Here is a 12304-nt window from a genome sequence, read left to right on the forward strand (position 1 = left end):
ACCGTGAGGAGGAGCCTGGCAGCTCCCGAGGCCGCTCGCTGAGCAGCCACCGAGGGAGCGGATTCCTGGGGGCAGGAATATGTGCTCGGGAAGGTGGCATATTAATGGTGTGCCGTGTTGGTCCCCAGCAGCGATGGCTGTGACCAGGGCTGTACCCTGCAGTGACCGTCCCCGCAGCCTGGGCTCTGGCACACTGGGCTCTGTATGTCCCCACTCCTGGGGCTGGCTGGCTGCCAGCCAGCAGGTCTGATTTTTGGGGTGCTGTTGTGAGTTCCTAGAAGTGTCCCATGTGCTGTGAGAACTGTCCTTTCTATCCCAGCGCAGCTCAGTGCACTGTGCTCACAGAATCCCAGAATGGTTTGGCTTGGAAGGGACACTAGAGCTCATCTCAGTCCAACTCCCTGCCATGGGACACCTTCCACTAGCCCAGGTTGCTCTAAGCCCTGTCCATCCTGGCTTTGAAGACTTCCCCGGGCAACCTGTGGCAGGATCTCATCACTCCCATAGTAAAGAATTTCTCCTTAATATCTGATCTAAATTTACTTCCTTCATACTTCAGCTCCTCTTGACTACTGGAGATGATAAAAACCTGTGTACTGGGAGGGACCTCACTGCACTGGGCACAGGGACCGTGCCACGGTGACAGGACAGCCACCTCAGCACATCCCATGGAAGCAAATATTCCAGGGATCATTCCCTGCTTGTGGAAATGAGGCAGTCCTGCAGGACCCCTTTTTGACCACAGCCAAGGGAAAGAACCATGGGTATTTCAGCAGGTGGTAAGCTCATCCTGCATGGTTTGCAGTGCTTCTGTGGGGTTTGAAGAGCGGAGACAAAGGAAGTTCCAAGGCCCTGACTTGACTGCAGCTGTTTTGTGAGGGTGCAGTGTCCTCTGAGAGATGACAGTTGTGTCATAGATCCCTCCAATAACACCGAGGTTTCCCTGAGTATTATCTTTATGCAGACAGAATGCCTCTACAGCAGGATGGGTAAGGATAGGAGGGACCCAGGGCTCCTTGTCCTCTCCTAGGACTGCTCCTGCCTCGTATTTTGCTCCAAGCTCAGCTTAATCCATCCTTGTTAAAATCAGTGGCAAGGGTGTCCTTTTGCTATTAATGCCAGTTGGGTTTGACTACATCCAGCAACACAGTGAGTGATTTTCTTTTTTCCTTGCAGACCTCTCTGATCTTTTGCCCCTCTCCTTTCAGCTTCCTCAATCTCACAGCTTTTCTTGAAGGTTTTTTTTAACATTTTTCTCAGTTTCCTGAAATGCATGTTTCGTTGTATTGATTTCACCTGAGATCTAAAGGAAGGCAGGGCAGGAGGCTCAGCTCACTCCAATGTACACTCACAGCTCATCAAAGCAAATACAGAGCCTTGGTAGAGCTGCTGCCCCTGGGCTTAGCTGGCCTCATGGGAGGGAGGAATTAATCTCTTTAGGCAGCATTTTTGAATTTATATATACACACACGCTCCTGGTTACATCAAGTTATCACTCTTGCTAGAGCATCTTTCTTTTCAATCATCTCCTGAACATGCTGTAATGGTACTTCTGGGAGTGTGGGCTGGAGGTGGGGGAAGGGGAGTGCTTGTCAGAGCGAGTTTTGGGTTTTTTATAAATTCCTGTTGCAGAGTCACTACTTAAAATAATATGGAAGAAAAAGAGAGATGGTGGGGGAAGAACAAGACAAGTTGCTGGTGACAGCAGCAGCCCAGGAAACAACACTCACCCCTGTGGGGGTGTGAGGTTGCACCAAGCCACAATGCTGGCTGTGCCTCAGTTTCTCTGTCCTCCTTGTTTGATAGCTTCATGATGGAGAAGGCTCCGTGTTTCCCCCAGGACTGCCAGCTCTGTCACATGCCTGTCACCACGGTGTCTGGCTCCTTCCTGGAGACAGAAATTCTGGCACTGTTTCTGTGGAGAAGTCAGAGATGAAATAAGCCTCCCCAGACCATTCATTTTCCCTCTCTACCCTGCTACTCTACCGTGTCTAGAGGGTCCCTGTGACCCTGTGTTGCATTTCTGGGCGCAGATTTGGCCCTTCCTTACCAGAAAGACTTTCCCAGGGGATCCAAGGTCCCACAGCTGATTGCAGAGCTGTCGAGCTCTTTCAGAAAGAGCAGCATTTCTTTGCTCAAAGTTTTCCCTGCAGTGACCCCTTCAGTGGCACTTCCTTAAAAACAGCACTTGCCACCACCACAGACTTCCTTTCCCACCACTGCTGCAGGCTGGAGTTCTCCAAATCCGAGCCAGACCCTGGACATTGCTCAGGAGGAAAATGAAGCTGCAGCAAACCTGCTGAGCAGGGAAAAACTAACAGAGGGCGGATTTTCCATTTGCAGTTTGCTTTAAAATGTTTGTAATCACATCCATTGACAGCTCATCCCGAGCCATGAACGCAGGGAGGGTCCTTGGGTGCTCTAACACCTACCCAGGGGTTTTTCCTTCCCCACCATTTCTTCGTGCATATCTCACTGGTTGGACCAGTACCTCAGCACTTTTGGCCTTCGCGGCGTCAGGTGGTGTCGAATTGCACTGTGGAATGATGTGTCTGCTCAGCAAACGCCACTCTTATTGTCAGCGGTGATTCCCTTTGTCTTCACGTCCTTCAGGATGCAGGAGAGTTCCTTCATACTCCCCAGCTTGCTTGTTCTCCAGCCTGAATATCCCAAATTCTTGGTGTTTCCCCCAGACAGAAACCCTCAGCAAAGATCTGGCTTCTCTTGGACCACGTCTTTGCTCAGCCTCTATGTAACGTGGCTGCAAAGGGAATTGCTTTAGGAAAGGCCATTCCTCGCTCTCTCGTTTGTAACATAACAGCCTGGGGTTGGATTATTATTGCTGCTTTTAGCTGTTGTTGGCTTTTCGTTGTTGCTTTTTTGACAGATGAGTTCGATTTTGCTGGCATATTGCACAGGTTTGCAAACCAGATGTTCCTTCTGCAAGACGGTTGCAGTTCATCTCACACACGGGGTCAAAGCCAAGGGGTCAGGGTGTGGGGGGCTGCAGTTGCCATGAGAACTGCTGGTGGTGTGGTGGGGAACCTCAGCAGTGCTGCAGCCACCCCCCATCCATCTCCCATTCCCCCTGGGGAGGATGGGACCTTTAGCAAATCACACCCAAGCCCCTTCCCACTTCGATCTAGGAGAGCTTCCTGAAACAGCCACTGTGTGGGATGTCTTGGGGTGAAAAAAGGAAATTGCTGAGGTCGGGGGACTGATGTTGCACATTTTTCTGTGGCATCAACTTGCTGCCTCCTTGGAAATACCAAAAAACAAAGCCTTGCATCCTGGCCCTTGAAATTTCCTCTGTCCTACAGGAAGGGAGTGTTGTTGCTCCAGGAATTCACTGTTATTCCAGGGAATTTAAGCCTCTGTGCAGGAAACCCCAATGCGGGCAGGGAGGAATTTAAAGGGATAGGGCATTAGGATGGTTGAGATGTGCTGTGTTCCTACCATTGCAGGAAGGGAGGTGGATCCCATTGAGAGGGCAGGCCTTGAACAGGCAAAATGAATTCGGGTCTAATTCCAGGTAAATAGGCAGTGGAAGGAGGTGGGAAATCAAGGATGAGTTCAGGTGGTTGCAGAATCAGAGCATTATGACAAGAAATGCAAGGAGGGAAGGGCTGGGCCAGAGGCTCAGGACCATCCTGCCCTTGATTCCCAGGACATCCCCAGGGCACTGCCCACATCCAGCTCCCCAACCCTGCCCAGGGGCTTTTGGCACTAACATGTCCCTCGTTCCCCCTCTGTCAGGGACCTGATGCCCAGGACGCTGGAGGGGCAGATCACCATGGAGAAGACCCCCAGCTACTTTGTCACCAAGGAGGCCCCAGCCCGCATCTCCTCCATGTCCAAGGGCACAAAGCTCATCGTGGTGGTGCGGGACCCTGTGACCAGAGCCATCTCGGACTACACCCAGACGCTCTCCAAGAAGCCCGACATCCCCACCTTTGAGAGCCTGACCTTCAAAAACAGGACTACGGGCCTGATCGACACCTCGTGGAGCGCCATCCAGATTGGCATCTATGCCAAGCACCTGGAGAACTGGCTCCTCTACTTCCCCATCGGGCAGATCCTCTTTGTCAGCGGGGAGAGGATGATCAGCGACCCCGCGGGGGAGCTGGGCAGGGTCCAGGACTTTCTGGGCCTCAAGAGGATCATCACTGACAAACACTTCTACTTCAACAAAACCAAGGGGTTCCCGTGCCTGAAGAAGGCGGAAGGCAGCAGCAAACCCCACTGCCTGGGGAAGACGAAAGGCAGGACCCACCCTGACATCGACCAGGAGGTGGTGCAGAGGCTGCGGGACTTCTACCGACCCTTCAACATGAAGTTCTACCAGATGACAGGGCAGGACTTCGGCTGGGACTGACGCTGAAAGAAATAATTTAAGAAAAGGAAAATATAATATAATATATATTTTTTTTACATATCAGTAGAGAGGGGGAAAATACAGGAAAAAAAAAATAATAGCTGTGCTGAAACATGATTTGCTCTGATTTATTTTTTTCTTTTTCTTCTTTACACTGCTTTGTTTCCTTTCTTCTCTCAGAGAAGAGGTGCTGTGTCCATCCAGAGAAGGAGGCTGTGAGCTGCAGCCTGGTCCTATTGACATGACCAGCTTCCCTCAACGGGCCCAAGGTTTAGCACTGCCTCTGTGAAAAAACACAGGTGCAAAGTGTTTAGAAGTGACAGGGGTGCTTGGGGTAGCTCAGGGTCTTCCTGAAAGTTCAGCCAGGTTTTGGCTTGCAAGTGCCATTTTGGCCAGACCTCACCACTTTTGACAATAAAACAAAGGTAGCTTAATACCTAATTTGGCTTTCCAAACGTTACCTTAGGGGATTTTTTTATAGCTTGAAACATTTGGTGAATTTTTCTTTCACTTATCCAATTTTTTGTTTTACTTTTACCCCCCCTTAAATCAAGCTCTTTTCATCAACCAAACTTACTTTTCCCCTTAAGGAAGCCAAACCCAATAATCCTTTGTTTTGTTTTGAGACAAAATAATTCTGGTAGCCAAAAGTGAAAGAACACAAAATGATTCTTTGGACTCTCTAATGAAAATTGCCAGGTAGTCAAAAGGCCTCATTCACAGGAGCTGGCTCTAAACCAGTTCCCTATTGCATCCCTTTTGCTCCTCTGACAGCAAAATGGTTTTCTAAGGGGGTTGTTCTGAGGGGGGCCCATCTGCAGGGATCTGGGGGATGGGAAGAAAGGTCCACACTAAGATGATGCTCATGGCACACCTTGAAGGTGTTGGGGGACCCACCATCCCACCAGGCATATGCAGGAAACTTCTCGGTGTCCAGTGGACATGATTTAAGCCATAATGATGAATGGTTTAAGTTGGGAGGAAGGGTTGGTTGGGAAAAAGTGAACAATAATCATGTCCAGATAGAGGAATGAGAAAATAGTAGTTCTTTCCTAAAGGAGAACTGAGGGGGAAGCAGGAAGGTTGTGAAGGGCTTTAAAAACTGTCAGGCAACACGGATCTCCTTTACCACGTTTTTTTAGCTGGTGGAAGTGTTTCAGTGACACAAATCTGTTCGTGAAGCAGAGTCTTTTTGTTACCATGGGCTCATTTATCTGCTGCCTCTCGATCTCCAGCATTTCTGAGCTATGGAGTGCCCAATTATTCCTTGGTGTGGCATAAACAATGTGACAGTGCTCGCTCTCCTGAGTGCAACTTTGAAGAGTACCTGAGGGGATAAAACCAGCTAAGTGGGGATCCCCCAGGAATGTGGTGTGGAAGAAGCCTGGCTGCCTGCATACCAGCCAAGATCTTAATCAAATCCCAGCAGAGCAGAGATTTCAAAGAGTCCGAAGAGAATTGTGTCAGACGTTACAATTTCACCTGAGAGGGAGAGGCATTTCCACCTTGGCAGGTTAGGAAAAGGGTTTGGTGCCCCACTCAGCCTCATGGCGCTGAGTTCCACTGCACGTGTTGAGCCACATCTTCTCCTGGCTGCCCTGAGCCACCTTCCCACTCAACCCTACATGCCTCCTTCTGGTCCCAAAGTTGCTGAGTCCTGGATCCTTCCTCTCCCCTGCAGGCACAAACCCACAGGGTTTTGCATGGAAGGCCTGCTCCCAAGGGAATGAAAATAACTTCATTCAACCTGTGAGGTCCCAGGAACTTCTCCCACAGCTGTCATTGCAAAGCTCTGCCTGAGCCCAGGTTTCCATGCCCCAGCTGGTAGAGAGGTGGTGATGGGTTGGTGGCACCAAAGCCAGACTGCGTTCAGCACTCCGTCCTGGTGTGGCACATCTCAGTGCCACGTTCACGACCTCCACTGATGTTTTCACCCCTTCCCCCCATTTATGTCCCATTTTAAGGCCTTTTTTGGCAATGTCCCATGCCACACCTACATAAACACTTTACCTAATTGCTCTCTGCAGACACCTTGCGGCAGAAAGGCAGATGAGGCACGGCACAGACCCCCAACAGTCCCTTCTCTTACCTGCCTCCTTTCAGCCACTCAGTGTTCATGCCAGACATGACACAAGAACATCAGAGATGGTCCCTCCCAGTGTCTGCTTTGGTTCCATGAGGTCATGGTCCCTCCCAGCATCTGCAGTTCAAATCAGAAGCTGGGAGAATGTTGGGCTCTGGGTGATGGTCTCCCCAGTGCATCACTGGAGGTGAGGGGAGCAACCTGCCCATGTTGGCCAGAATGGGCATGAGGTGTAGCCAAAAGGATGGAGGGTAATTATTGGGAAAAATATTCTAAAAGCAAGGCTTTTTGGGGCAGGAATGGGAGATGGACTCCCTCCCATGCTGTGCTCTTCCATTCAAATGCAAAAGCCAAGGTGCTAGCGAGGACAAGGCATCATTCACTCACAGGCATAACCAAACAGTGCCAGCACCAGCAAGGCACAAAGTCTGAGCTCTTTGCAGCTGAAAAGAAGATTTAAGTGTGCCATTTCTTTGGTATTTCAAAGAGAATTAAGGTTGGGATACCTTTGACAAGATATTGTGGTTTAAGCCCAGCTGGGATCTCAGCTCCACTCACTCACTCCCCAGGTGGGATAGAGGAGAGAATTGGAAGAGTAAATCTAAGGACACCTGTGGGGTGAGATAAAGACAGTTTAGTAGGTAAAGCAAGAGCTACACACACAAGCAAAGCAAACCAAGAAATCAATTCCCGACTTCCCACGGGCAGGCAGGTGCTCAGCCATCCCCAGGACAGCAGAGCTCCCTCACATTTGGAATGGTGACTTGAGAAGACAAACACCATCACTCCAAAAATTTCCTCCTTCCTTCTATCCCCACTTTTATATGCTGAGCATGATGCCATATGGTCTGGAAAATCCCTTGCATCAGTTGGGGTCAGCTGTCCTGGCTGTGTCCCCTCCCAGCTCCTTGTGCATCCCCAGCCTCCTCAGGAGGAGCAGAAAAAGCCTTGGTGCTTTGTAGGAACTGCTCAGCCATAATGAAAATATCCCTGGGTTATCAATACTGTTCCCAGCACAAATCCAAACCACAGTGCTATGAACAAAATGAACTCTACCCCAGCCAAAACCAGCAGACAAGTATAAATATCACTTACAAGTATGATGTTTTAAAAAATCAATGTAGTTATATTGCTACTTTCTCCCACAGAGTCACACTTGGACCGCTATAAAGCAGCTTTATAGGGCTACAGATTGCTCTCCCCATATTGGACAAGCTACAGCAATACCAAGCATTTCCTACAGCTGAGTATCAGCAACTGCCACCAAATCCCTGCCATTAAATCAGCAGAGCCTTGATGCGTACACGAGCCCATCATATGTGCCTTTAAAAACTCTTCCCTGCACATCAAGCTCAGCCACTTTGGAAAACTTTCCCCTAAATATTTCAGTGTTTTAGTCCCCCTCATTTCCAAGGGTTTGACTACCTTGCTGCACACCTTGTAAAACTATTTAGGGATCTGAGACTGTGATTGATTGGTTTTGATCTGGGCCGTAAGTAGTTTTGAAAATCCCTCCACATATGAACAATGGCTTTTAAAAAGAGGTCATGCAATCAAATTGCTTTGAACTCTAATAGCATTTAAGCCTCTAAACTCTTTAGGCTTATTTGAAAATCCAGCCGTGAAGTTTAGATTATTTTAACCTAAGAAGAATTGGAGGTAAACTATTGAAAACCGCATCCCTCCTGCGCCTGCGGTGCTGAGCATGTGGAAAAGGAAAAGTAGCTATAAATAAAAGAGTGACCTGTATAGTGGTTTTCTTTATGAAAAAAAAAAAATAGGTAGAAAAATCAAAACATTAACTATGAGAAAATAATTAGGTTACTAAAATGCTTCTGGTCTCAATAATCAAATCTGCTATTAGGCACTGAGGAGCCTTAGGCTTGTATGCAATGCAACGTTTGGATTTTAGAACATTTGTTTTAAGGAAAAAAAACCTCACACCAACCTTTGCGAGGCATCCTATCAGCATCAAGTGCCAAATTATAAGGAGGTTTTATACCATGAGGGTGGTGAGGTCTGGGTTTCCTATCCCTGGAAGTGCAGATTGGACTTGCAGCAACCTGGGAGAGTGGAAGGTGTCCCCGCTCACGGCAGGAATGGAACGAGATGAGCTTTAGGGTCCCTTCCAATCCAAACCATTCCATGATTCCATGATCTTTGGGGAGACAGACACGGACCCCACTGGCAGCACTGCACAGGTGCCCTTGGCCAACAGGCTGGGGGGCTCTGAGGTCTGCACAGCACCTTGTCCTGCTCCACAGCTGGCACCACAGCCCTCCTGCACTGAAACCACCAGGAGTTTGGGCTCAGGCATGCTGAGCCCAAGGATTGCCCCAAAGTCTTCAAAAATCACTTTTTTCCCCACTGCTGTTGACATGTTTTGGCACAGGCTCGCAGAGCCCGGTTCAGAAAGGTCATTGAGGGCGAGACTCCCCCTTGAACCCTCTGCAGCAACAGCTGTCAGCCAAACCTGGAGTGTGGGAAAGATCTTGGCACTCTGCTTCAACTGAAAATTTCAGAGAAATGGGGTTTTCTTTCCCAGTGTGGTTTGGCAAGGCAAAACCAGATCTTCCTGCTGCTGTGAGATCCATCTCTGCCGTTCCTGGAAGGGCAAGGCCGGGGCTGCTGTGCCCGTGTTATCCTTGGTGCTGATTTTGTGCCGTGGGGAGTTTTATCTGCTGCCTCTCAATGATCTATGCAGTTAAAAAGGAGTATTTACACCAAGGTGCCGTGGAGATCGGTGCATGAGGCTCCTCTGTGTGGTGTCAGCATGGCCTTTGGGTGCAGCACTAACAAGTCAAATTTCCAGCAATAATTTGGCCTTTCCTACCCTGCAAAGAGTGATTTTGACTTGCACTGATTCTCAGTTCTGCCACATACACAGTTCACATACTTTGAGTCTCCAGATGAAGGGGAAAAATTGCCCATTTTCCTAACCAGTAAAAACGTTCTTGATTGTATGTAACAGTTTCTGGGTTTTCTCTCCTCCCTCCCCTTCACTTGGTGATACTGTCATCCTTCTCCCTTTGGTGCTATTTCAGTATGAAACAAAACAAACTGACTTTAATTTAATTAAAGAATGAAAAAGCACACATTTAATAAAGTTTACGGGTACTGAGAGGCTGTGCTCTCTTTTTGCTGGTGGCAGCAACCTGGAAAGACGGGGTAGGTTTATGAAAAAAACCTGAAAAAAGGGGGAAACCCTCAAAATTACTCATTATGTCTGATTTTAGTCTCCTAAACCTAACTCACTCCCCAGCTGTGCCTTCTGTGAACTCTCCAGTGGCATCATTGGCATCATTCCCATGACCTCTTGTCTTGCACCACATCAAGGTCAATGCCATACTCCTTTCTTTAAATTGCAAAAAACCTCCAACAGTCAAATCTTCCCATCTCCCCCAGTGCTCACTCCTTTGCTGTCCCTGGCCCTGCCACATCCACAGCATTTCTCCACCAAGATGGATGAATTCCTGCTTCCCCTGACCTGGGTATTTCAGGAACAGTCCCAGTTCACAGTGAATTGTGTGAAACCCAAGGGGAAAGGAATTCCTCAAGAAATATATACAGTGGAGAAGCCCCCCCTGTATCAGGTTAGCTGTGTGGTCAAGTAAAGTGATATTCTATTTACTTTTTTAGATGTATAAACAGATTAAGTCCCAGGGAAAATATGCTCCCAAACTTCATAATATTTTATTAAACCACTGAAGTTTAATATAATCTTTTGGCTTCCACAGAAAAATTTTCCATTTCTTTTCTGAGCACCTTTGATTTTATTTTCTTTTAATTACCGTTATCCGGAGTTAACGATGTGGGGTTTGCACTCCACCCAGCAAGGACTATCCAGATTGGAAGTGGGGAATTTTGCTGAAAGACAGAAATATCTGTGTGGCGGTAAGAAGTCAGCGGCACCTGGGCAGAAAACTCTGGAGGAGCCAATGTGCAGAATTAATTCCCCTCAGCCAGGCAGTAACAAGGCTGCATTCCTCAGCTCACAGCATTTATTACCTAAGACATTGGCCAGCCGTGGCTTTTGTAAAGAGTTATACCTCCTTCATCTTCTGCCTGTCCACGCGGCCGTGCTGCGCCTCCCTCCCGGAGGCAGCTCAGTGCTCCATGGGGAAAGCTCTCGTGGACTCAGGTCCAACCCTGCCCTCGGGCTCAGCACTGCACCATGAACACAGCCCTGGATCATCACCCAGCTGGGTGTGAAGCTGCAGGAGAAAGCCAGCGCTGTGCTGAGCCTCGAGCATACAGCTTGGCCCCTGACCTTCTGATTCTGCTGGCCGAGGAATGCCCTACAGGCTCGTGGGGAAAGCTGCTGGGAGCCAAGCAAAGCCCCTCAAGAAAGACTCAGCATTCTGGCATCATTAATTAGGAATAATAATGGCCATCATTGTGTCATGGTTCCTAAGACAGCTGGGTGACTTCTGGAGGCCAAATCCGCTGGTGTGAGCTTTACCTGAGGTCCTCAGTGCAGCGGAGGAACTTCAAAAGTTGCTTATCAGCCCCTCGTACGTCTCCCTGCAACTCAGATCAGTCTTGGAAATGGAAGGTCTTTCTTCACAGACACACCAGCCTCTCCGAGTTTCTCCACGAATGCCGAGGCAGTGGTGAGGCTGTGGATTAGACTTCCTTGGCCAGAGTTTTTCCAGCTCATTTCTTTTGTTCTTTCACCAACCGCTGTGATTTAGGGCGTGTGAGCAACAGTCTAAAGGAAATGACCGAGAGGTGTTGGCTGGGGGGCACTTACCTTCCCTTGTACAGGGCTTGTGGAAGACAATCAATAGATTTTCTATCCAGCTCACTGCTGGGGACCCCCGTGGCTGGGCATGGAGGAGACGACAACGGAGTGAAAACATTCTCTTGAGAAGGACAGGTTTAAGAGCACAGAGGAAAGCAGCCAAATGCATCGTATTGACAGGGCACATGCAGTCACCAATCTGATTACTCACCTCTCTGCACACCCACAGCTCTCCAGGGCTCTGCCAGCACAAAACCACCACCAGTGGCTTCCTGGGATCCACGGCTTTGGGATGTGCAGAGCTGTGTGTGCTCTGAGCACAGCCTCCCCCTGCAACTGGGGTAGGCAGGGCTGGTGGAGGCAGAGGGAGCAGCCCACCAGGGCCCCCAGCTCATCATCAGCTCAGCAGCATCGCCAGAGTTGATAGAATGCCAGGGGCCATTTCCCTACTGGGTTTTAATCAGCTCTGTTAAGTTCAGGCAGGGCCTGTTGGCCAAAGTGAAGCTACAATCCAAGGACTGCAATTTAGGGGCACATCCTATCCCATAGGCACATCTCTACCCACCTGCCATGGGAATTATAAAGACAAAGCCAATGGCAGGGATACACTGTGACTTAAAACCCCCTCACTGTGACCCTTTCCTTCGGCTCAAACCCAGTACTGTCCTGAGACCAAACTCCTTCATTTCCCACAATGGGAGGATTCAAGGTTAAAAGAAGAAATTATTTGTATGGCTTCCCCTGGGAGCTGCTGGGGCTCAGGGCATGGCCAGCTCTGCCTGTATAAATTGGATATTAACCCTGTACACCTGAGTGAGCAAGGTGTGAGCTCTCCCTGACCCGCAGTGACCCCGGTGTCTGGAAGATGCTGCTGGTGTAGTAAAGGACTGCACATACACGTCATCACATCTGGGATCATAGCTGGGCTTTCACCAACTTAGAAAAGCTTATAAATGGCAGAATTAACCTTTTTCCAGCAGATGCAGCATCCCACACCTTTGGGTTGGAAAGGACCTTAAAAGATGATCTCATTCCACCCTCCTGCCATGGGCAGGGACACCTTCCACTATCCCAGGTTACTTGAAGTCCTGTCCAACCTGGC

General features: G+C 49.0%; 1 protein-coding gene across 1 annotated transcript in view; it reads left to right on the forward strand.

Annotated features, from left to right (window-relative positions):
* LOC309580125 (heparan sulfate glucosamine 3-O-sulfotransferase 3A1-like) overlaps nucleotides 1–4375 on the forward strand; it is a gene marked incomplete at both ends in the record, with an annotated part of 29289 nt that extends 24914 nt beyond the window's left edge. Inside the window, one exon of the mRNA XM_082293902.1 lies at nucleotides 3757–4375. Within this exon, the coding sequence (XP_082150028.1) occupies nucleotides 3757–4375 (619 nt within the window). The remainder of the gene's footprint in view (nucleotides 1–3756) is intronic.
* Nucleotides 4376–12304: the final 7929 nt, after the last annotated feature.

The sequence above is a fragment of the Coloeus monedula genome, assembly GCF_965178545.1.
Source record: "Coloeus monedula genome assembly, chromosome: 19".
Taxonomy (NCBI): Eukaryota; Metazoa; Chordata; class Aves; order Passeriformes; family Corvidae; genus Coloeus; species Coloeus monedula.